At 40.4% G+C, this 24,829-nt stretch overlaps 1 protein-coding gene across 1 annotated transcript in view; it reads left to right on the forward strand.

Moving 5' to 3' along the window:
• wu:fj29h11 (uncharacterized) overlaps positions 1-24,829 on the forward strand; it is a 153,603-nt gene that overhangs the window by 17,486 nt on the left and 111,288 nt on the right. The window contains exons 4-9 of the mRNA XM_060844678.1: positions 1,878-2,102; positions 15,989-16,282; positions 18,871-19,523; positions 19,912-20,043; positions 20,330-20,527; positions 21,207-21,347. Of these exons, the coding sequence (XP_060700661.1) occupies positions 1,878-2,102; positions 15,989-16,282; positions 18,871-19,523; positions 19,912-20,043; positions 20,330-20,527; positions 21,207-21,347 (1,643 nt within the window). The remainder of the gene's footprint in view (positions 1-1,877; positions 2,103-15,988; positions 16,283-18,870; positions 19,524-19,911; positions 20,044-20,329; positions 20,528-21,206; positions 21,348-24,829) is intronic.

Consider the following 24,829-nt stretch of genomic DNA (forward strand, 5'->3'; position numbering starts at 1 on the left):
ACACACAAGCAGAATTTGAAAAATTGACCAATGTCCTTAATTGTCAAACCCTCCATCAAACAAAGTCACAGCACACAGGGAAAGTATTAATTTCCAAGGCTCCACACATTGATATTGAGACAAAGCAACAGCAAAATAACAACAAACAAAGTGGCTTTTATAAAAGATTAACTAATACAGACTTCGACACATAAAATCCCATAGTTTGGGAGAAGATTTGTAGCTCGGGTGCTTGTTGTTGTGGTTCTGTTTGCCGAGCTGGGAATTTGTGTTGCAGACGTTTCGTCCCCTGTCTAGGTGACATCCTCAGTGCTTGGGACCCTCCTGTGAAGCGCTTCTGTGATCTTTCAAACCACTACAAATGCCGGAGTAAAGATCACAGAAGCGCTTCACAGGAGGCTCCCAAGCACTGAGGATGTCACCTAGACAGGGGATGAAACGTTTGCAACACAAATTCCCAGCTCGGTGAACAGAACCACAACAATAAAATCCCATCATCCCTTATACACACCTGCAGACTGGTGAGATCACAGCTAATTCTTTTCTGTTGAACATACACAAAACTGGAATATTTTAATGTGGCAGTTACTACTATTTTATTGCGTATAAGGTAGGGGGAAGTTGCCATAGTTTTACTGGATCATAGGGCTGCTCTCTCATTAGAGAGACAGTGTGGTTAAAACTGAGTGTCATCATGCCTCAGATGAAGGGAGAAGTTGAGAAGAAGAGTGTTTCAGGGTAACCTCAGTTGGTGTGGGAATTGAATCCATGCTCTTGGCATCACAGCATCGCAAACCAGCTTTTAAGCCAACAAAGCTAATTGATCCTTCACCCTACTACATATAAGATCTCAATCTTTGATTTAAATATAGCAATTGATGCACTGTTTTCATTACAATGGATTTCACAACATTTTCCACTTTTTACAGCAGACTTCGAAATTATGCAGCTTTAAATGAGCAGTTCCACATTTGGATGTAGGTTTGCTCGTTGAGCTGGAAGGTTCATTTCCAGATGTTTTGTCACCCTATAGAATAATAAATAAAGAGCAGGAATCATCAGCAGTGCTTTGCCTGGAGGCCCATTGAAGATGTTACCTAGTACGGTGATGAAACGTCTGGAAATGAACCTTCCAGCTCAGTGAGCAAACCTACACCCAGAACCTCAACATGAACTACAAATCTTCTCAAAATTAGTTCATTCCACACTTATTTGCAATTAATTCATTACCTCAGCGATTTCACGTTTTCTCTGCGCCCGGTTAGATAAATATTTCTTTTAGGAGAGAGTGAGGACTGCAAATGCCAGAGATCAGAGTCAAAAGGTGTGGTGCTGGAAAAGCATAGCCGGCCAGGCAGCATCCGAGGAGCAGGAGAGTCGACGTTTCAGGCATAAGTATCACATTCCTGATGAAGAGCTCATGCTCAAAATGTTGACTATCCTGCTGATTTGATGCTGCCTGACCGACTGTACTTTTCCAGTGCCATACGTTTTGACTCTAAATATTTCTTTTGTTGACATCTTTTAAAACTGTTCTCTTGCCCCTTCCTATTTCCCCCTCACCCTCCCAACTCCATTGCAGACTTTGTTTAAATCATTACCACATTTTTAGCTCTCCTGTATCCCATTTCTTTAGCTGCAGCCTTCCAATGCCTCTGCTACCTTCCCCCTCAACCGAATCCAGCTCCCTTGGTGGCTTCCTCAGTGCTATCACTGTTCCTAATTGCTCACTGCTTCCTCAATCACAGACTAATTCTCTCCCATATTTGTGCTGTTAGACTGAATGTTCTATTTAGAGGCTTTGTGACCCACCTATGTAGTTTAAGCCCCATTATCCATGAACCCCAAGAGTTTTAACAATATGTGTTTTCTGTTAGGTAATGATTTATTGGCGCTTCAGGAAGAAATTCTAAACCTGATCAAAGATAAATCCAAAGGCATTCCAGTGCGACGAATAAGGAAGGCGTACAAGACGGCTTATGAAAAGCCCTTGACTCTAGACTCTGGATCTCTCAAAGTTGCACTTAAACAGATGAAGAATAAGCTGTTTGTGCAACATTCAGGAACGTATGCTCTTGTTTTTGAGAACGAGCTTGCAGCAGGTATGATTTTACAACAAAATAGTTGCGTTTCTCAATTTAAAGAGAACTTTGTGATAATGGTCTATGAATAAAAAGAAATGAGGATGAAACATGAAGCATCTGTCCTCCCCTGAAGCTAGCAGTATAGGTCTGTGACGTTGTAAAGAAGGCATATGGAATGCTCTTGTTCCTTGGCAGAGGTACAGAATACAAAAGTAGGGATATAATGATGAAACTATATAAGACACTGCTGAGGCCACAATTGGAGTATTGTGAGATGTTCTGGTCACCACATTGCAGGAAGGACGCTATTATTTTGGAGAGAATGCAGAGAAGATTTACTAAATTTTGGGCGGCACGGTGGCACAGTGGTTAGCACTGCTGCCTCACAGCGCCTGAGACCCGGGTTCAATTCCCGACTCAGGCGACTGACTGTGTGGAGTTTGCACGTTCTCCCCGTGTCTGTGTGGGTTTCCTCCGGGTGCTCCAGTTTCCTCCCACAGTCCAAAGATGTGCGGGTCAGGTGAATTGGCCGTGCTAAATTGCCCGTAGTGTTAGGTAAGGGGTAAATGTAGGGGTATGGGTGGGTTGCGCTTCGGCGGGTCGGTGTGGACTTGTTGGGCTGAAGGGCCTGTTTCCACACTGTAAGTAATCTAATCTAATCTAACATACTGCCAGGGCTGAAGAACTGTCCCTCCGAGGAGAGATTGGAGAGGTTGGAGTTGTTTTCCTTGGAACAGAGAAGGCTAAGGGTGACCTGATTATGGTTTACAAAATGGTGAGGGGTAGAGATAGAGGAGAAAGGAGGAGCCCATTTCTCTTGGTAGAGGTCAAAAACTAGGGTCATAGATCAAGCTAAGTGGCAGAAGGATTAGAGGGGATGTGAAGAAAAATGTTTTTTAAGTAGATTGTGGTGGGTGTCTGGAATTCGCTGCCTGAGTCCTGGGATCTGCACCTTGCAGGACTATGCCCATGTACAGGAACATGGAATTAGAAAGTGCATCTGGGTGTGTTTGGGTCAGCATGGATGAAATGGGCTGAATGGCTTTGATGCTGTATAGTTTTCTATGGTTCTTCATTTAATACTGAATGCTACACCAAGCATTTTTATTGACCAGCAGAATGAAATATTGCTTTCTTCAACCAAACAAATAATTTGCAAAACCGAAGTCAGTATGATGGTGGTGAAGATTAGTGTCTAACTTCTCCTCCCAATATTCTATCCCCTGCTCCCCTTTCTACACTGTTATTGGTGGCCCCAGTCATAACACAAAACAAAGACACTCAGCCCATTGCATCCATGTCAGCTCTTTGAAGTGGCTGAACATTCAGTATAATTTCCCTTTTATCCACCACTAACACATTCTCCTTATTTACTCAATCAAATGTCAACAAGATTTTGTACCTTTTTTTATTGACTTGGGGGATGTGAGAGTCACTGGCTGGCCAGCATTTGTCTAATGTCCCTCGCTTCCCTTAAACTGAGAGGCTTGCTGTGCCATTTCAGAGAGAGTCAACCAAATTGCTGTGGGTCTGGATTCACATATAGGCCATAGCAGGGTAAGGATGGCAGATTTCCTTCCCTGGAGGGCGTTAGTGATGCCAGATGTATTTTCCCAACAATTAACTGTGGTTTCATGGTCATCAGTAGATTCTTAAATCCACACTGTGTTTCATTGATTTGAAATTCCACCATCTGTTGTGGAGGAATTTCGAACCCAGGTCCCCAGAATATTCACTGAGTTTCAGGGTTAATAGTCTAATGATAATACCAGTGCGCCATTGCCTTCTCTCTTGCTTTTCTCTCCTCTAAGGAGAACAACTCTACGCAGTCTTCACATGGAAAGAACATGGCTTGCTCTAAAACACTGACAGTGTGTCCATGTTGATTTTGGAACTGTTTATATGATAAGTCAGGGTGTAAGTTTATTCATATCTCTATTTGCACTGTGACTTTAGTCCCACTACTCCACTGCTCATAACATCAAATAGCAATCGTGTTCTCCTTTAATGTGATGGCCAATTTAATACTTAACTACATTAGGTTTTGAACAACAAGATCTATCATCTGAGTTTCTTAATGAACGCAATTATTGGTTTACTATCAAAACAAAACATTAAAGCTGTAATAATTGCTCAACATAGACAGTAATAGAGAAGCATAAATGCTTATCCCTCTAATGTAAACAAACACGCATGTGCACGCATGCACACACGCACATTCTCTCTCTCTCTCTTTTCAGGAAAAGAAGGGGAAGCATATAGATTTTGCTAGAATGATTGGATTTCTGAAAAAAAAATTGGCCAATAAGTTATTCTTGAAGAAATAACCCATAACTCTGAAGGTCAAGAATAAAATGATTCCAATTCTGTTGCTAAACATTAGTTGACAGGTGGTGATGTCTCTAATCACGCAAAGTAATCTGAAATCTGGCAGACCCTACTTGCTTGGGATATGCAACCTTGCATTGTGCTTTCAGTTACTCTTTTAAAAGAAGAAGTAGATTTAGCCTTGAACTCAGTAAGGTTTTCTTTTGAGAAATGGGAGGTATTAGTTGTGCATCTGGTTATTAACAGGCATCCTTCCAACTGAATCAGAGCAAACAAGAACCTCTCCAAGCCAGACTCTGTTCATAGCTGTCCCTGCAGGGTCTAGATCAAAGCCAGCAGTTATCACCAGTCATGTGATTTACAGGAAGCCTTGTTTTTTAACAAAACTCTCCAATGCCCACTGTGAACTTTCAATGACCGCTCCTGGTGCTCCGGTTTCCTCCCACAATTCAAAGATGTGCAGGTTACGTGAACAGGCCATGCTAAATTGCCCATGTGTTAGGTGCATTAGTCAGGGGTAAATGTAGGGGAATGGGTCTGGGTGGGTTACTCTTCAGAGGGTCAGTGTGAACTTGTTGGGTCGAAGGTCCTGTTTCCACACTGCAGGAAATCTTTAAAAAATCTAATCTAAATAAGCAACAGTGGATCAAAATCTTGGTTAAAGAGCTGAGGTTGAAAAATGTCTCAAAATCTCATGAGATTGGGAATAGCTTCTTCAAGATTTTGAGAGACAAAGGTGTGACTTGGCATTTACATTTTAGAGCGTGTTGCTAATTAAAGGAATGACTAACCTGAATCCAGTTCTGCCCACATATTGTAGTAACTAACTGTGATTGCTAGCCATTCAGTTCTGTATCTAAAAAGCAGCAGTTTTTTTTCTGGGTTGGAAGTAACATGATGCAATTTTAAGGAATGGTTATTGCGAAACTTGTACTCAGGTTTAAAGGGAAATTGAAAATGATTTATTGTTCAGGTACAGAAGAACCAATACCCACAGTTTTGAAGAAGAGTTACTAAACTTGAGATGTTAACTCTGTTTTCTTTCCATAAGCGCTGCCAGAGCTGCTGAGTTTGTCCAGTTATTTTTGTTTTTGTGTATTTCAGGATCCACATTCATCATTTCAAATTGATTCAGTGCTTTAGTAATGGGAGAAATTTAAGAGATATATTTCTGAAACAAATAGCTACTTTGTACTGACTTTAGTGTTGCGCTGATCTCAGTATCTGTCTGGCTAGTAGCAATACACTCAGGTAATATATAAGGTGGACTTTATTAATAGGAGTGGGCCCACAGCTACTTATGTTTGCATTAATATCTCCATTAGGACATGAACATCCCATAATAATGGGACAGATAGATCTTGAACCTGGACTTTCTGGTGCAGAGGTAGGGACAGCACTACAGCCACAAGACCCCTTTAGTACCAATTTGTTTAACCACTGAGATAAGCAAATAAATTGCATGTCGAAATTAACTGAGAGGACAGTAACAGAATGATAGCCAACCTTCCAACCCTGGCAAAATCCTTATAAATCTTTTCTGAACCCTTTTCAAGTTTCACAACATCCTTCCTATGGCAGGGAGACCAGAATTGCATGCAATATTCCAAAAATGGCCTAACCAATGTCCTTTCCAGCTGCAGCATGATCTCTCAACGACTATGCTCAATGACAATAAGGGAAAGCATACCAAATGCCTTCTTCATTATCCTAGCTACCTGCAACTCTACTTTCAAGGAGCTATGAACCTGCATTGCAGGGTCTCTTTGTTCAGCAACACTCCCTATGACGTTACCATTAAGTGCATAAGTCCTGCCCTGATTTGCTTTTCCAAAATGCTGCCCCTCACATTTACCTAAATTAAACTCCATCTGCCACTCCTTGGCCCACCTGATCAAGATCCCATTATAATCTGAGGCAACCTTCTCCACTATCCACTGCTTCTTCAATTTTGGGATCATCTGCAAATTTACTAACCATATCTCATATGTTTACATCCAAATCATTTAGGTAAATGATAAAAAGCTGTGGACCCAGCACCAATCCTTGTGGCATTCCACTAGTGATAGGCCTCCAGTCTAAAAAGCAACCCCCCACCACCACCCTCTGTCTTCTATCTTTGAGCCAGTTCTGTATCCAAATGGCTAGTTCTCCCTGTATTCCACATGATCTAACCTTGCTAACTAGTCTACCATGAGGAACTTTGTCGAACACCTTACTGAAGTCCATATCGATCACATCTACTGCTCTGCCCTCATCAATCGTCTTTGTTACTTCTTCAAAAAAAAACTCAGTCAAGTTTGTGATACATGACTTCCCACACACAAAGCCATGTTGATTATCCCTAATCAGTCCTTGCCTTTCCAAATACATGTACATCCTGTCCCTCAGGATTCCCTCCAACAACTTGCCCATCACCAATATCAGGCTCACCTATCTATAGTTCCCTGGCTTTTCTTTACCACCCTTCTTAAATAGTGGCACCACATTAGTCAACCTCCTGTCCTCCAGCACATCGCCTGTGGCCATCAATGATACAAATATCTTGGCAATGATACAAATCTCTTCCCTAACTTCCTACAGAGTTCTAGGGTACCTGATCAAGTCCCAGGGATTTATCCACCTTTATGCGGTTTAAGACATCCAGACCTTCCTCCTCTGTAATATGGACTTTGATCAAGATGTCGCTATTTATTTTCCCATGTTTGCTATCTTTCATATCTTTCCCCACTGTAAGTACTGATGTAAAATACTTGTTTAGTATCTCCCTCATCTCCTGCGGTTCCATACATAAATGGCCTTGCTGATCTACAATGGGTCCTATTCTCTTCCTAGTTACCCTTTTGTCGTTCATGTATTTATAGAATCCCATTTTGTGACAGGAAAATCATGAGATTAAAAATAGTCTCTCCAAGATTCTGAGAGATCAAGGGTGTGATTTAGCATATCTGTCTAGGGTGTGTTGCAGATTAGAGTAATGGATAACAGAACCCAGTTCTACCTAGGTATTTTCATAACTAACTGTGATTGCTAGCCATTCAGCTCTATATCTACTGTATGTCAGCAGACTCATGGAAGCAGTGTCATGTGATTCTGAGGAATATATATTGTCAAACTTGTAGTGGAGAGTTTAAAGGGAAATTGAAAGTGAAAATAAATTGTGAAATCTGCAGTCATTGTTTACACACAAAATAACCGATATCCACAGACTTGCTTCAAATTGATTCAGTATTTTAATAGAGGGAGGAATTTAAGAAATACATTTCTGCAACAAAATGTCTACTTTGCACTGAATGTTGTGTTGTGCTGATCTTGACATCTGTCTGGCTAGTAGCAATACACTCTTTACCAATAGCTTTACCAATGGGAATTAGTAAATTTACTAACAGCCTGCCTAGCTGTTTATATATGCATCGATCCTTTGCACTCTCCATTTGTACATGAACATCCCATAATAATGGAACAGGTGGAACTTGAACTTGGACTTTCTGGTGCAGAGGTAGGGACAATACTACAACCACAAGACCCCTTTAGTAGCAATCTATTTAACCACTGATACAGGCATTAAAAGATGTGTCGAAATTAACTAAGGACAGTTACAGAATGGTAGCTAGTCTGAACTCCTGATTCAGAGCCGCGCATTAACAATGTGGATAAATTAGTTTCAACTCAATCACAGCAACTAGGGCATTTAAATTCAATTAATTGAATGAAACTGGAATACAAAGATACAGTAGTTTCAAAACTACTGAAGGCACTGGATTGTTGTTTTATGACAATCTGATTCACTTCATTTCTTTAGGAAAAGAAATCTGCTGTCTGTAGCCAACCTGAGGTGTAATTGCTCCCTGAAAGCACTTTATTTAAGGCAATGGATCACAATCATAGAACATAGAACATACAAAAATACAGCGCAGTACAGGCCCTTCGGCCCTCGATGTTGCGCTGATCCAAGCCCACCTAACCTACACAAGCCCACTTTCCTCCATCAGCCTATCCAATGCCCGTTTAAATGCCCATAAAGAGGGAGAGTCCACCACTGTTACTGGCAGGGATTCCATGAACTCACGACTCACTGAGTAAAGAATCTACCCCTAACATCTGTCCTATACCTACCTCCCCTTAATTTAAAGCTATGCCCCCTCGTAATATCTGACTCCATACGTGGAAAAAGGTTCTCATGATCAACTCTATCTAAACCCCTAATCATCTTGTACACCTCTATCAAGTCACCCCTATAACTTCTTTTCCCCAATGAAAACAGCCCCAAGTGCCTCAGCCTTTCCTCATACGATCTTCCTACCATACCAGGCAACACCCTGGTAAACCTCCTCTGCACTCGTTCCCGTGCCTCCACATCCTTCCAATAGTATGGAGACCAAAATTGCACACAATACTCCAGATGCGGCCGCACCAGAGTCTTATACAACTGCAACATGACCTCAGGACTCCGGAACTCAATTCCTCTACCAATAAAAGCCAGTACGCCATATGCCTTCTTCACAGCACTATTTACCTGGGTGGCAACTTTCAGAGTTCTGTGTACATAGACATCAAGATCCCTCTGCTCATCCACACTACCAAGTGTCTGACCATTAGCCCAGTACTCCATCTTCTTGTTACTCTTACCAAAGTGAATCACTTCACACTTAGCTACATTGAACTCCATTTGCCACCTTTCCACCCAGCTCTGCAGCTTATCTATATCCCGCTGTAACCTGCCACATCCTTCCTCACTGTCAACAACTCCACCGACTTTCGTATCATCCGCAAACTTGCTCACCCAACCTTCTAGCCCCTCCTCCAGGTCATTTATGAAAATGACAAACAGCAACGGTCCCAAAACAGATCCTTGCGGGATACCGCTGGTAACTGCCCTCCAAGATGAACCTTTACCATCAACTACTACCCTCTGTCTTCTTCCAGCCAGCCAATTCCTAATCCAAACCTTCAACTCATCCTCAATGCCATATCTCCGTATTTTATGCAGTAGCCTACCATGGGGAACCTTATCAAACGCCTTACTAAAATCCATATACACCACATCTACCGCTTTACCCTCGTCCACCTCCTTGGTCACCTTCTCAAAGAATTCAATAAGGTTTGTGAGGCACGACCTGCCCTTCACAAAACCATGCTGACTATCCTTGATCACGTTATTCCTATCCAGATGTTCATAAATCCTATCCCTTACAATTCTCTCTAAGACTTTGCCCACAACAGAGGTAAGACTCACCGGCCTATAGTTACTAGGGTTATCCCTACTCCCCTTCTTGAACAAGGGAACCACATTTGCTATCCTCCAGTCTTCTGGCACTATTCCTGTAGACAACGAGGATATAAAAATCATTTTGTCAAACACTTTATTTATCATCTCAGTTGAGACAATCTATAAACCAAATGTGCTCCTTAGCTGTATATCTTGAAAAAAAAATCATGTGTCTGTCCACAGAATACAATTAAATGTAAATTGTTTCAGAAGTAAATGATTTCAGAATTGTACTGTGTTCTGTTTCTTTTAAAATCTTCATTTCCGGCTCTCTCAAGTTCTTTTCTATTCCTGATGTCTGATCAGTTTCAGTTTCATTTCATCATCACACTGTAATGTTTTCCATTGGGTAAGATATTTGTAGCTGTTACAGTACAAGGAAAGATAAGACTATATTTTTAAAGGGAGGAAGCATTATTAGCAGGTTCCTGGGGTGTGTGAAAATCGGCTTTGGGTTTGCTGAGTTCCGTACACTTGGCTGACTGAGTTTGTACTCCAGTTACATGGTAAGTCAGAACTGCTATTGTTAATGCTGTACTTTTGGTGATTTTAATAGGCACGAATGTCTTAGTGATTTCAGTAAACACTATTTCTTGCCAATTTTGGGAAACAACTGTATTCTTTCAGATCATTGCAGTGACAATTTTCTGTTGGTACCAATGTTTAGTTTATCTCTCTGACAATAATGAACAGATCAATTCCATTGGAGGCTCAGGATTATACTTTGCCTTTGTCTGAAATGACTCTACTTCTGAAATTTGATATGAGGAAAAGGTTTCTGTGAGTTCTGTCCTGTGTAGAATACAAAAGCCCATGTATCAGACCTCTGCACTGAGTGGGTACACTCTGTTCTGTTCCCCTGATCACAGCCAATGCAGGCTATAGAATCTACTGTTAAAGGTTGTGGGAGAGCAGGCTCAGGAATAACTTCATAATTTATCTTTTCATCTTTTCCTGTGGGAATGTCCAGTCTCCCTACTTAAGTTATTCCTTGTTTGGCTATTCATATCATGTGAATTAGTGTGCCAGTATCCTAGGACAGATTTTCTATTCTGCGTCAAAGGAGTTTTTCTGAATGTCTTGCAGTTAATCTTTGATAGAATCTAGCTGCCAGGTTTATAATTGTTTCTTCATTGATTGAATGTTGAATAAAATATTATTTATTCAGCACAATCTCTAGTTCTATATTATAACAATTATATTGATGTGTAAAACTTTGTAGTTTTGCCATACTTAGTTTGAAATTCAAGTAGAATTCTCAGAAAGTCTCATGGTCCTGAAAAACAGTAGTAGATCCTAGAATCTGGGAGAATTAGAGAGGGATGTCAGTTTCTAATGATTTATCAGTGCTTGTGAGGGCTTTCAGGATTAGCTGAGGGAAAGTTTGAAAATTGAGTCCTTGGATCTGATGGTGCAGGGGACAAGGGAGAAGGTTTGGTCTCAGTTTGAAGATGTTGTGAAAAAGGTCTAGCAGTCTTAACAGAGAAAGGACACACGGGTAAATGAGGCTCAGAGAATTATGCGCCATTTCTTCCATATTCCATTAAAGTGCTTGACCCATTTCCCCAAGACTTTGCTCATCAGCAAATCTTTTCTTTTTTTCCTGTCCTGCGGCATTTAAATTAGTTATTCTGCCAGGTTTGGTTGCAGAGTGGCTATAGTACATTATAAAATAATGTTCAGAAGCTCGGACTAATGAGTTCAAATGCCAATCTTTGGCAGTTAGGAAAATTTGAATTAATCTGGAATAAAAGGAATAGTTTGAAATGACAACCATGAAACTGTTGAAGGACAGCCAGGAAACTTGTCAATATTTCATACTTACTTGGTCTGACCTATGTCTGACTCTAAAGCCACAAACCTATCCCCTGAAGTAACCAAGTGAGCCCCAGAATGTCACCAGAAGCTATAATCCAAATAATTATTGTAGTTTAGAAAGATTAGTCACCACCATCGTCTCAAGGGCAACGGGAGATGAATAATAAATACTAGATTGCTGGTGATAACTACATCCTGTCAATGATTATTCTGAAAAAAAATATTGTGGAAAATATAGGTTGGGTTGCACATTAAAGATACTTTACAGCAAGTGATGTATTTTGAAGCTAGCAATATAGGAAATATAGCAGCCAATTTGCACAGAACAAGCTCTCAGTTGTAACAGTAGGACAAATGAGAGGATGTCTATCTAAGAGAACAGACTGGACCTTGATTTAATTATGTTATTTATTAACCACAATGTGTGCAACGTAAAAGCTAATCCAGTCACATGACTGCACGTGTGGCCCAGTAATATTGCCCAAACCTGCTTTTAAATCTCTCGGTTGTTAGGTTGTTAACCAAATGCATATTTAAATGAAAAAATGTTGTTCCAAGTCACAGCATGCTATGGACATAGACACCTTGGTTGGCAAGAACCTTGCTGCTCCAGGAGTTTACTTCTTTTGCATCATGTGAACACATATTAGGAACAGGAGTAGGGCTATTTTGTCCTTTGAGCCTTCAATAACATCATGGCTGATCTGATTGTGGCCTCAAGTCTGCATTCTAACCTACCCCTGATGTCTTGCTTGTTAATCAACAGTCTATCTACTTCTATTTTATCCATCTGTAACTCAGCCTCTGCTCCTGGAGAGGCTAGTGTGAAGAACTCACCATCTGCTGCCTGATCCCCCCCACCCCCACAATCCACAGTCATCACTATGGTCACAGCCATGCTAAACTGCCCATCATGTCCAGGGATGTTCAAGCTAGGTGGATAAGCAGTGGGAAAGGTCGTGTTATAAGGATAGGATAGGAAGGTGGGTGTGGGTGGAATGGTATTTGGAGGGTAAACGTGGACTCAGTGGGCTAAATGGCCTGCTTCCCCACTGTAGGGATGCTATGATTCCATGGCTCCCCTATGGTGGAATGCATGCCTCTTACTGGAGGAGCAGGTCACTTCAAAATCTTTCACTTGTACCTGTGTTTTGAACAATGACACACTCATAAGGTTACAGAGGATCCCTCAGCAAAGCAAATGTGGCCCATCTGTTTGACAAACCTGCTTAAGGTAGTACACACTTCTGCCACTGTGTATCAGTATAAAGGGAGTGAATGTTGAAAGTGGTGCCAGTCTACCAGGCCGCTTTGTGCTGGATGATGTGGAGCTTCTTTGAGTTTTGTTTGAGCTGCACCTATCTTTGCAAACCTTTCTAGTGTTGATTGATGGTGAACAGACAAGTCAGGAAGTGAGTAATGTACTGTGGAAATCCTAGTCTGTGTCCTGCTGTTATAGTCAGAGCAGTCATATGGCTGGTCCAGTTCCATTCCTGGTCAGTAGCAATGCCCAAGATGTTTAGAAGATGTTCAGTGATGGTACTGCCCTTGTATGTCATGGGGAGATGGTTAGGTTGTCTTGTTAGAGATGGTTGTTGCCTGGCAGTAGTGTTGTGTGAATGTTATTTGCCACTTATCACTCCAAGCTTGGACATTTCCCAAGTGTCCTGTATATAAAAGCAGGCATCAGTAACTTAGGAGTCATGAATGGTGCTGAACATTGTGCAATCATCAGTGAACACATTTCTGACCGTATGATAGAGGGATGGTCATTGATGAAGCAGCTGAAGATGGTTGGGCTTGGGACACTATCCTGAGGAACTCCTGCAAAAACGTCCTGGAAATGAGATGACTGACCTCCAACAACCACAATCGTCTTTCTATGAGCTGGGTATGACTCCAACCAGCAGAGAATTTTCCCCTGATTCCCTTGATTACAGTTTTTGCCAAGGCTCTTTGATGCAGTACTCTGACAAATGCTGCATTAATGTCAAGAACAGTTACTCTCACCTCATCTCTGGAGTTCAGCCATGTTCATGTTTTACTAAGATTTTTTAAAAAAAGATTAGGAGCCAAGTAGCCTGGTAGAATTGAACAGGTTATTGCTGAGCAAATACTACTTGGTAGCAAGGTCATCCACCCCTTCCACATTTCACTGATAACCTAAGAGTAGTTTGATGGAATGGTAATTGGTGAGTTTTGATTTGTCCTGATTTTTGTGTACTGTGTAATTTTCTGCATTACAAGGTAGCTGGACTGGAACAGTTTGTCAAGAGTCATAGCTAGTCTTGGAGCACAAATCTTCAATGTTACTGCCAGAATGTTGTCAGGGCCCATATTTTTCAATATATTAAGCCTATACTTGGTTTATGTTCTATGGAATTAATTGAATTAACCAAAACCTGGCATCTATGATACTGAGGACCTTGGGAGGAGACCAAGATGGACATTGAAAGTGGATGCAAATGCTTCAGTCTTGTCTTTTGCATTGATGTGATGGGCATCTCCTCATTAAGATGGGGATATTTGTATAGCTGCCTCTTCCTGTTGGTTGTTCAATTGTCCATGATTGGCTGGGGCAGAACTGCAGAGTAAAGATCTGCTCTGTTGGTTGTAGGATCACCTAACCTTGTCAATAGTATGCTGTTCCCACAGCTTGGCAGATAGTATTCCTGTGTTGTATCTTGAGGTGTTTCAGATGTTTTGAATGGGACATTTTATGAATGGGACATTTTTTAAATGTAGTAAACTCTGAGATTGCTATTTAGATCCAAAACAGGATGGCTTCTGAAATCAGCCCCGGGTGGATATTGGGTGAATTGGAATGGAAGCTGAAAATGCCATGTTAGTGGTTTCAAGGGTTTGATTAAAACATCCAACAGTGACTGGCCTGAATCCATCCCATTCGCAAATGTATCATGTATGTAAGTAGGTTACAATAGAACTTGACATAGTTCCTTGTGACACAATGGTAATGTCCCTACCTCAGAGCTAGGTGACTTGAGTTCAAGTCCCACATATTTCAGAAGTTTGTAATAACATCACTGAATAGATTGATTAGAAAATATCTAGAATATGGCATTTATCAAAATTATTTGTCTGAAATAAAGCTTATTGGTGTCCATTGGTTTTCTTTCTCTGTCTTGGTAAAAGAAATCTGAACAGAAACCTATTTATCACTATTAAAGGTTTTGTTTGAACAAATTCAGAAATCACGTTACTTCTTGTGGGCAGGAGCATAATTAGAGCCAACCAGGTACGGTAATCATTAAGGAATCCAGGAGGGAATTCAGAAGAAATTTCTTCACCTAAATAATAATGGGATCCTGAAACATGCTACGGCAGAGTGTTTCATGCAATTAGTATACGTAATGGAAAATATGATATGCAAATGAGGTGGAAGGAAACAGATGGTTTTGATTATGGATTTTATGCTAGAATTGTAATTTCTTGGAATTTTAACCTGGTTTATAAATCTTATTTTGGACATGAAATTTAATAGATTAATGGATTTTATAGAAGAAATAAATATTGAGTGACTGGTACTTTGACAAAATGTGACAGATCTATTTGCATATGGTTTCCCATTAACAGTATTATATATCCCATTATAATATATGAAGGACAGCAACCCAGGTGGCATGGTGGCACAGTAATTAACACTGCTGCCTCACAGCGCTAGAGACCTGGGTTCAATTCCAGCCTCAGGCAACTGTCTGTGTGGAGTTTGCACATTCTCCCCGTGTCTGCGTGGGTTTCCTCTGGGTGCTCCGGTTTCCTCCCACAGTCTAAAGATGTGCAGGTCAGGTGAATTGGCCATGCTAAATTGCCTGTAGGGTTAGGTGAAGGGGTAAATGTAGGGGAATGGGTCTGGGTGGGTTGCTCTTCGTAGGGTCGGTGTGGACTTGTTGGGCCGAGAGGCCTGTTTCCACACTATAAGTAATCTAATCAAATGTTTGCTGATCTGTAAGAAGTGATATGCCTTCTGTCCCATTTACGTAAACCCTACTTGTGTAGGCAAAACAAATAGAATATTGCTATTGCTGTAAATTCAAAGCTGCTGATGTCTAGTAAATGCTTTCTTTTGTGGCTGATGATCCTGACATGTGTTCATAATTTCTGGTGGTCATCACATCCTTGAATATTTCCAATAATGAAGTCATTTGGATGTACAGCGCAGAAACAGACCCTTCAGTCTAACTCATCCATGCCGACCAGGTATCCTAAATTAATCTAGTCCCGTTTGCCAGCATTTGGCCAATATCCCTCTAAACCTTTCCTATCTATATATCCATCCAGATGCGTTTGAATTGTCAAAATTCTAATTTGCTCTGATTCTATGGAACCAGCTATTGGAAAATACGTAAGAATAGTGCAAATTACTTTATAAAAATTTCTCTCTCGATGTCATTTTTATTATATAAATATTAATAAGTTATTTATGTACATAATTTTATATTTTAAATTGTCTATCATTATATTTCTCTAGTCAAATTAATGGAGCAACTTCGGGCTGAGATAGTGGATCTCCTGCAAACTGAGCCAAATGGCATTCCTGAAGCAAAACTATGTGAGATGTACAACAAGAAAAATCATTGCAACCTCAGAACAAAATCTTATGGATTCGGCTCCATAAGTGAGCTCATCAGATCCATGGCTGATGTGGTGGATATTGTCCGAACATCCGGAAAAAATGTGATCAAACTGAAACCCGCACAACCTTCTGGAGTGATAAAAACAGAAGACAACAAAGGATCAAAGCCAGTTCCTGCCCCCTTACCAAGTATGGAAATCATAAACAGAAACCTTGCAAGTCAATGTATATATCCACATGTTCAATTGCCACAAGGTATTTTATTTTTAAATCACTAATCTGGATTGAAAATTCCCCATTTGAATGAGGGGAATAATGTACTGATTTCATAATGGCATTGAAGCCAGATTTCCATACAACAGTGTTGAATTAACCAAACTCTGTTTTTTCAAGCTATCTCCTTAACAATGCTGCACACCAATCCTGTCCTACACTTAACTTAGCCCCCTTTTTTATTCCTCCCTGTCTTACATATTTAATCTACGTTTTCCTTAAATCCATCTGAGCTATTTCACTTCAGCTGCTCCCTGTGATAGCAAGTTCCACAATCTCACCACTATCTGTCCGAGATGTTTTCCCCTGAATTTCATACTGGGTTTACAAGTGATTGTTTGTTGGATATTTGAGGATGTGATACTTTACAGATGGGCAAAAGTGGGTACTGTAAATGCTAGAGTCAAGATTAGAGTGGTGCTGGAAAAGCACAGCAGTTCAGGCAGCAACCGAGGAGCAGGAAAATCGACGTTTCGGGCAAAAGCCCTTCATCAGGAATAGAGGCAGAGTGCCTGCAGAGTGGAGAGATAAATGAGAAGGGGTTGGGGGTGGGGACTAATTTTCAACTAATTAATAGCTTTTGCAGCAAGGTCACCGCCCAACAGGGACAACTCCTACCAGGTGGTCTGTGGTGGCTTTCGAGAAGATGGGAACCGAAAGAACTGCAGATGCAGATCTGAGTTCTGATGAAGGAACACCAGACCCAAAACGTTGACTCTGATTTCTCTTCACAGATGCTGCTGGACCTGCTGAGCTTTTCCAGCAATTTCTGTCTTTGGTGAAGAAGATGGTGTTCGGGGCTTATCAAATTAAATGAAGCAGTGGGTTTCTCCCACAGTGCCATGTCAACAGGATATCCCAGTTGGCCCCCTTTAACTGGCATTTGTGGTTGTGAATGGCCTTAACACACAAGATGTGAAAATATAGCTTCAGGCCACAATGGAACCCAGATCAGGCAAAGTGATTGGCAATGCTCCTTATAGCACACACCCTCCTCCTATGAGGCTTAAAAAACAAGCCCCACAGTTGTACAGCATACTCCACATGTCAACCAATCAAGAATCTGCAATGCATTCTCTGATTTTTACATCAGTACCTACTGGAGTGAAGCCCCAGCACCCTGCAAAAGCAAAATGCAAGGGATGCTGTAAACCAGAAATAAGAACAAAGTACTGGAGAAACACAGCATCTGTAGAGAAAGAGAAACTGAGAGAACCTTTTAAGCCCTTTTCCAGGACTCAAGTTCCAGTTGTCCAATTATGAAGCAGTGTCATTTCACTCTCAAAATGTTAATTCTGCATCTCTTTATAGACGCTGCAAAACCTGCTGAATTTCCGCAGGATTTTCCTGTTTTTATTTATCCTCCCTTCATTACATTCTTGGTTAGTTTTTTGTGGATTTATTTACCTGTTTTGCTACTTTTTAAAAGTGATTTGTGTGATCATTGGTAATATTATGGTGCAGAGAATAGCATCCCTGCTCCTGAACCAAATGCTCTGGGTTTGAGTTCCATCCCAAATCTTGATCACAAAGGAAGGTGTGTTCAGAACATGATTGAGTAGACAACTTGGAAATCCTTCCAATGAGAGTCCCTTGTAAGGGCGGGTCAAATTCTGGTCAGCCATGTGGTGAAGAGAAATTGGAGCCTTTACCATCATTATCCATAACTCCAGACTATACCATGTTAGTGAAAAGTGCACATTTTCAAAGCAACACTGTCTCCCTGAGTGAACTGTATTAAAACCATCAGAATAAATTTGCCTCTCTATATAATTTATGTTTTTATTTTAGGTGTCAACTATGTCATTTGCTCACATCTGAGTCACAAGATTCTGGGTTCATGTTCCACTTCAGAACTTTAACACAAAAATTCAGTATGCTACTATTTTGAAGCTCAGAAGCAACATCTTCCATGTCCTATCCCAATATTTATCCTTACATGAACATCACATTGCTGGTTGAAGGAGCTCACTGTGTGCAAATTGGGTCGTCAGGGTAGAATTTTTTGACTTTTCTATGCTGTTAGACTGCAGAACTATGAAACTGTCAATGAACACAGACCAGTTTAATTAATGTTGTCAAACCTCTGGATCCTGAAGAAGGGCTTATGCCCGAAACATCAAATCTCCTGTTCCTTGGATGCTGCCTGACCTGCTGCACTTTTCCAGCAACACATTTTCAGCTCAAACCTCTGGATCTCCAATACGTGTCGTTGAAAGTGGACAGCAAAGTGTATGATGACTTATTAGATCTTTTGAGTTAGCTTGCCTCATTTAAGCCAATGTTTTTGTTTCTCCCACACCAACCTTTCTTTTACACTTACTTTCCTTCCTTTTCTCTGTCCTTTCTTCAATAATTTTTTTTGCTGAAATAATATATTAACCATAAATAATAACCAGTGCCTTATGATCAAAGTCAAGTCTATTATTACAATGATTAATTGATTGTATAAAAGTATGTCAGGCTAACGTTCTTTTATCTCATTTGTTTAACCCTATGCATAGCTCCTCGTGCAATGTATGGACAAAATATAACACCAATGAATGGCATGTTCTATTCTGCACCGTTGAATCATTTTCCATTGCCACCAGTAGTAACATTTGGTTTCACAGAACGTCAAACAGTCTCGCCAGCATTGTCGGCATCGTCTTCGGAAGATGATCCTGAGAAAAGTGGAGGCGGTGCAAAACCAAAAAGTTGCCAGAGGGAAGAAACCTCAAGGAAATGTTATTCACCTGCAACTGCTATCAGTCCATGGCAGGTCCAAAATACAACAGCGCAACCAACTGAATCTTACACACTTAATCAAAAGATGACTGCTTCAGTTACTCCAGGATCACGTTCAGCTTCCCCTGCCCTGACAACAGTGTCTTCAGATGACTTCCCTACATTAGACACAAAAGCATCAAAAGAAGAACTGAAAAAGCTGAAAGAGGAGGAATTGAGGAAGATGAGATTGAAGGACCAATCTACCCAAAACTACCATCGATGTGTAAGAGAGGAACATCGTTCTGTGATGCAGTCAGCAGACACGTTAGCCTCAGATCCTCTAATGTGCCACAGAAATAAGAAGATTAACGTGGAAGAAGTGAATCAGCAAACTGAAGAGTTTATTCGTGCTTTAGCTGCTGAAAGAGAACAGGTCACTGAAAAAAAGGTATGTGCTCTAATAAATTAAAGAAAGGACTTGGGAGAAACAAATTTTACTTGTGCTGTGGGAGGAATAGTCTATTTTTAATTCCCACAGATGCACAAATATGAGAACATAAGATGTACAGGTAGAAGTAAGCCATATGGCCTCTTGAACCTGCTCTGCTATTTGTGGAGTCAAGAGATATCAAATGTGACTTTTTGTGCTTGTATAATGTTTCCATCATGTAGAAGTACAAGTTTTAAAACAAGATAAACATAGATCTTAAACACATGCCTGAGAAAGATAAAGTACAAGTCAACATTAAATATGGGATTCCTCTATGCCCGAACCCAGCAACTAGCTAGCTTCTTACAACTAATTGATTTGTGTTCCTCTCTATTTTTATATACAGGTATTGGATAGAGTTTGCAGACATTTTCGGGTGCAAAACATGAAAGACATTGGCATCTGGTCACCTGTCAGACAACTCTCTGCAGTTCAAGAACTTCGTCAGACTCAACGTGAAGTCACCATTTTCATCGAAGTAAGTGGGAATTGTTTGTGGACACAAAGGAATTGGGATGGAGGTCCAGCAGGGGGTAATTTTTGCTCACCCTATCCTCTCTGCTTTCAGCCTAGGAATACTTTCTTTCTTTTCCTCTAGAAATACTGATTGGAATTAACAAACTTTATCAGTCTTGGCTTCATTTAATCATTACATTACGTCCTACTTTAAGTTGACCCTGTATTTTTGTTCTGCCCTAATGTAAGGCAAGGTTCTGTTTTGCAATGCAGATGGTTAATGCTGTCCAATTTCTTTTTTTTTAAAGGCTTTTGAAACTATGCGGAGTGTCTGTACGCTTTATGAGCTGAATCAGTGCTTGGGAGCCCTGAAAAACAAGCCAACTTTTGAAGATCTGAGACTTGGCCCTTTATGCAAACAGCCTCTTGTGCACAGGTTATTCAAAGTGCCTGAGTCTTTGAAGGATGAGGATATATTTGAAATTGAAACCGTGGATATTTTACAGGTATAGTATGTTGCATGTTTAGAACGTGTTTATGAATAGGATGAGACTTTTATCCTTCATATAAAGCCAAAGAAAATTTTTATTTAAGTCAAACAATGCATTCTTGCAGCTTAGTAACTGTGTAAACATTTATGATTGATAACAGAACAAATTGGGTAAATATTAGCTTCATGGAGATGATATATTTATAGGATCTTGAAACTCATGAATTGTTGATTTGTTAACTTGAGCGGTGGTCTGCTTGCCACTAAGGGAATTTTCTTACAGAATTCTCATGTTGCTGTTACCTTTCTTGTATATCACAACACCCCACTGGTGCTTCTCCACCTCAGTTTCCTCCTTCCTCCAAACTCATTCCTTTCTTCAATCTACAGGGAAACGTACAGAGACCATCCAGCTCCATTCTCTCTAGCTGAGGTCAACTAATCCAGCACAGATGAGGGATTGTGTACTTCAAGTATTTAAATTGCTGGTTTCTGCCTATAGCAATTATCCCAATTATACCTATTATTATCTCTTTGAGTAAGGAGTGTAGTGGTGTGAAAATCTACTTGTAAAAATTCAGAATCTTTTGCTTGACATATTTGTTTCCTTCCTAGTTATTGTTTGTTCTTGTCGTTTTCATCAGCATTGTCATAATAAATATTTGCAGATATTCATGATTTACTTTCCCGTCCAGAGTATCCGTGCATATAGAAAATCCAGCAAAGAAAGAAAAATAGATTTGGCTGACTTCATAAAATATTTAGCGGACCAATATCATTGTGACTCGCCATACGCGCTTGGAATCAGAATTACTAGCATTGGGCTTCTAATATCAGTAAGTAGCTTTTATTTCATTTTATAGATGTTCTCATTTTGGCTAGTAATAAATAATTATCTTTGCCCCCTTTTCCATCCCTGTAGAAGATATTTATTGACATTTGGGGTGTAGGTCTAGGGTGACATTGGTCCTTTGGTAACTTTGCTCCTCTCTCTCCACTTGTAGTTTGTTACCTGGACTACTCCATGGAAACATTTGTCATGTTCCTTTATCCCCTGAGACAAAACCAAGCATTGTTTCCTAACTTTTCTTCTGGCTTACTTCACCAACATTTTTGAGGTGAACATTCCGTTATGCAGTGACACATGGTGATTTGGCAGAAGATCTAGAACATGTTAGGGTGACCTTTTAGAGGTTTATAAAATCCTAGATAATTCATCAAAGATCAGACAGCACCTTCTAAACTCACGACCACTTCCATCCAGAAGGACAAGGGCAGCAGGTACATGGGAACACCACCGCCTTAAGTTACCTTCCAAGTCACCCACCATCCTGTCTTGGAAATATTTCGCCATTCCTTCAGTGTCGCTGGATCAAAATCCTGGAATTCCCTCCCTAAGGGCATTGTGGGTCAACTCACAGCACATGGACTGCAGCGGTTCAAGAAGGCAGCTCACTCACACCTTCTCAAGGGGCAACTAAGGACAGGGAATAAATGATGACTAGTCAGCAGCTCCAATATCACACAAAATGAATAAATAAAAATAAAGGTGTCATTTCCCTAGGGTAGGGGATTTCAAGACTTAGGAGTACATTTTTAGAGAGGAGAAAGATTTAAAATAGATATCAGGGACAATTTTTTGACACAGAGAGTGGTTGGTGTGTCTGGAATGAACTTCCAGAGAAAGTGGTGGGTGCAGGTACAGTTACAACCTTTAAAAGACATTTTGGATAAATGCATGAATAATAAATGTTTGGAGGGATATGGGCCAAATGCAGGCAGGTGGGACTAGTTTAATTTGAGATTATGTTCAGCGTGGACTGGTTGGACCGAAGGACATATTTCTGTGCTGTATGACTCCATGACTCTATGCCTCTGATGACTCTTTGTCAGAATCACAGGAAACAATACAGTTTACAAATAGCCACTTGGCCCAGCTAGTCTTCTGTCCACCATAAGAAGAGAGTGGAAATGTTTGCTGATGTTCAGCATCATTTACAGCACCTCATGTACTGAAGTAGTCCATGTCCAAATGCAGCAAGATCTGGACAGCATTTACACTGAGGCTAATAAGTGGCAAGTAGCATTTGTGCCACACAAGTGTCAGGCAATGACCATCTTCAACAAGACAGAGTCTGAATATCACCTAGTAACTGGACAAACTTGGTGGAATTCTTTGAAGAGGTAACAAGCAAGATAGATAGTGTGGAACCAATAGATGTAGTAGATTTGGACTGCCAAAACGAATTTGATGATAAAGCCATTTAATAAGTTAAAAGCCCATGCTGATGAAGGTAGTGTGTTAACATGGATAGAGGATTGGCTAACTAATAGAAGACTGAGTCTTAGGATAAAGAGCACATTTTCAAGATGAAAATATGTAACCAGTGGTGCCATAGGGATCAAAGCTTGAGGCTACAAGTGTTTACAATGTGTGTTAATGACTTGCATAAGGGAAGTGAACATACAGTCATTCAACTTTCCAGATGACATAAAAATAGGTGGGAAAGCAAATAATGAGGATGGCACAGAGTTAACAGGTTAAGTGACTGGGCAAAAATTTAGATGATGGAATATAATGTGGGAAAACATGAGACAAGCAGTTTTGTCGGGGGCTGTATGTTATTTAAATCAGTAAAGATCGCAGATAGCTACAGCACAGAGGTCCTCATATATTAATCACAAAAGGCTAGCATACTGAATTCAGCAGGTGACAGAGAAGGCAAATGGAGCGGTAGCTTTATTTCAAAGGGAATGAGGTATAGAATTAAGGATAACTTGCTAAAACTATACAAGGTGCCAGTTGGTCCCCAGCTGGAATACAGTTTTCATTCCCTTATTGAAGGAAAAAGCACTGGCGTTGAATGACAGTCTAGAAAACATTTGCCAGGTTGACCTTGGGTATGGGGGGACTGTCTTCTGAGGAGAGGTTGAGGAGTTGAATACTCCTGTACTCATTTGGAGTTTAACAGAATGAGAGATGACCTTATTGAAACACATGAATCACAGTGGTCTTTCTCCTTAAATTTACACAATGTCCCGGCATCCATCGCACTCTGGGGAGTGAATTCCAGAGATTCACGACCCTTCTAGAGAAGTAATTCCTCTCCATCTTTGTTTTAAATCAATTACCCTCTTAATAAAACTATGACCCCTCGTTCTAGATTGCTCCACATGAGGGAGCGTCTTCTCTATGTCTACTTTGTTAATACCCTTTAGCATCTTATATACCTCAATTAGATCTCTTCTCTTTTAAGCACTCAAGAGTATAGATCAAAACTGCTCAATCTATCTTCATAAGACAACCCTTCATCTCTGGAATCAATCTAATGAACTCCTGTGGGATTGCCTTCAATGTAATTACATCCCTCCTTAAATATCGGGACCAAAACTGTATGCAGTACTCCTGATGCCGCCTCCCTAATGCAATGTACAACTGCAGCAACAATTCTCTACTTTTTATACTCTATTTCCTTTAGCAACAAAGGCTAAAATTGTATTTGCCCTTCTTTATTTACCTGCTGCACCTGCATACTAAGTTTCTGTGATGTATGCATGAGGACAGTCAAATCCCTCTACACTTAACCATTTTGTAGTTTCCCTCTGTTTAGAGAATAATTTGCCTTTTTATTCTTCTGACCAAAGTGAATAACTTCAGATTTATCCATGTTAAATTCCATCTGGCAAATTTTGGCTCATTGACCTAACCTATCTATATCCATTTGTAAAATTCTTATTCATTCATTGCAACTTATTTTCCCAACTATTTCAGAGCCATCTGCAAACATGGCTACATTACATTCTATCTCTGCATCCAAGTCATTAAAATAAATCATAAATAGCTGAAACCTGATAACCAAACCTTGTGGCACACCACCATTTACGTCTTGCCAACCAGAAAAAGATCCATTTATCCTGACTCTCTGCTCTCTGTTGGTTAGCCAATTCTGTATCCAAGCTCTAACCCAATATGATCTTACCTTATGTAATAATCTTTCATTTGCCAACATATCAAATGCCTTTCTACACACACACGGTGATTCATGTGTTTCAATAATGTCATCTCTCATTCTGTTAAACTCCAACTTCTACCCCATTATCCACTTTGCTTGTTAGATCTTTGAAGAACTCAATTACATTGGGGACATTTAAGTGACTCTTGGATAGACACATGGAACTTAGTACAATGAAGGGTATGTAGGTTAGTTTGATCTTAGAGTAGGATAAAAGGCTGGCACAACATTGAGGGCTGAAAGGCCTGTACTGTGCCGTACCTTTCTATTTGGAAAGAAGAAGGCTAAGGGGGGGATTTGATAGA

The sequence above is a fragment of the Hemiscyllium ocellatum genome, chromosome 25 (assembly GCF_020745735.1).
Source record: "Hemiscyllium ocellatum isolate sHemOce1 chromosome 25, sHemOce1.pat.X.cur, whole genome shotgun sequence".
Lineage (NCBI taxonomy): Eukaryota > Metazoa > Chordata > Chondrichthyes > Orectolobiformes > Hemiscylliidae > Hemiscyllium > Hemiscyllium ocellatum.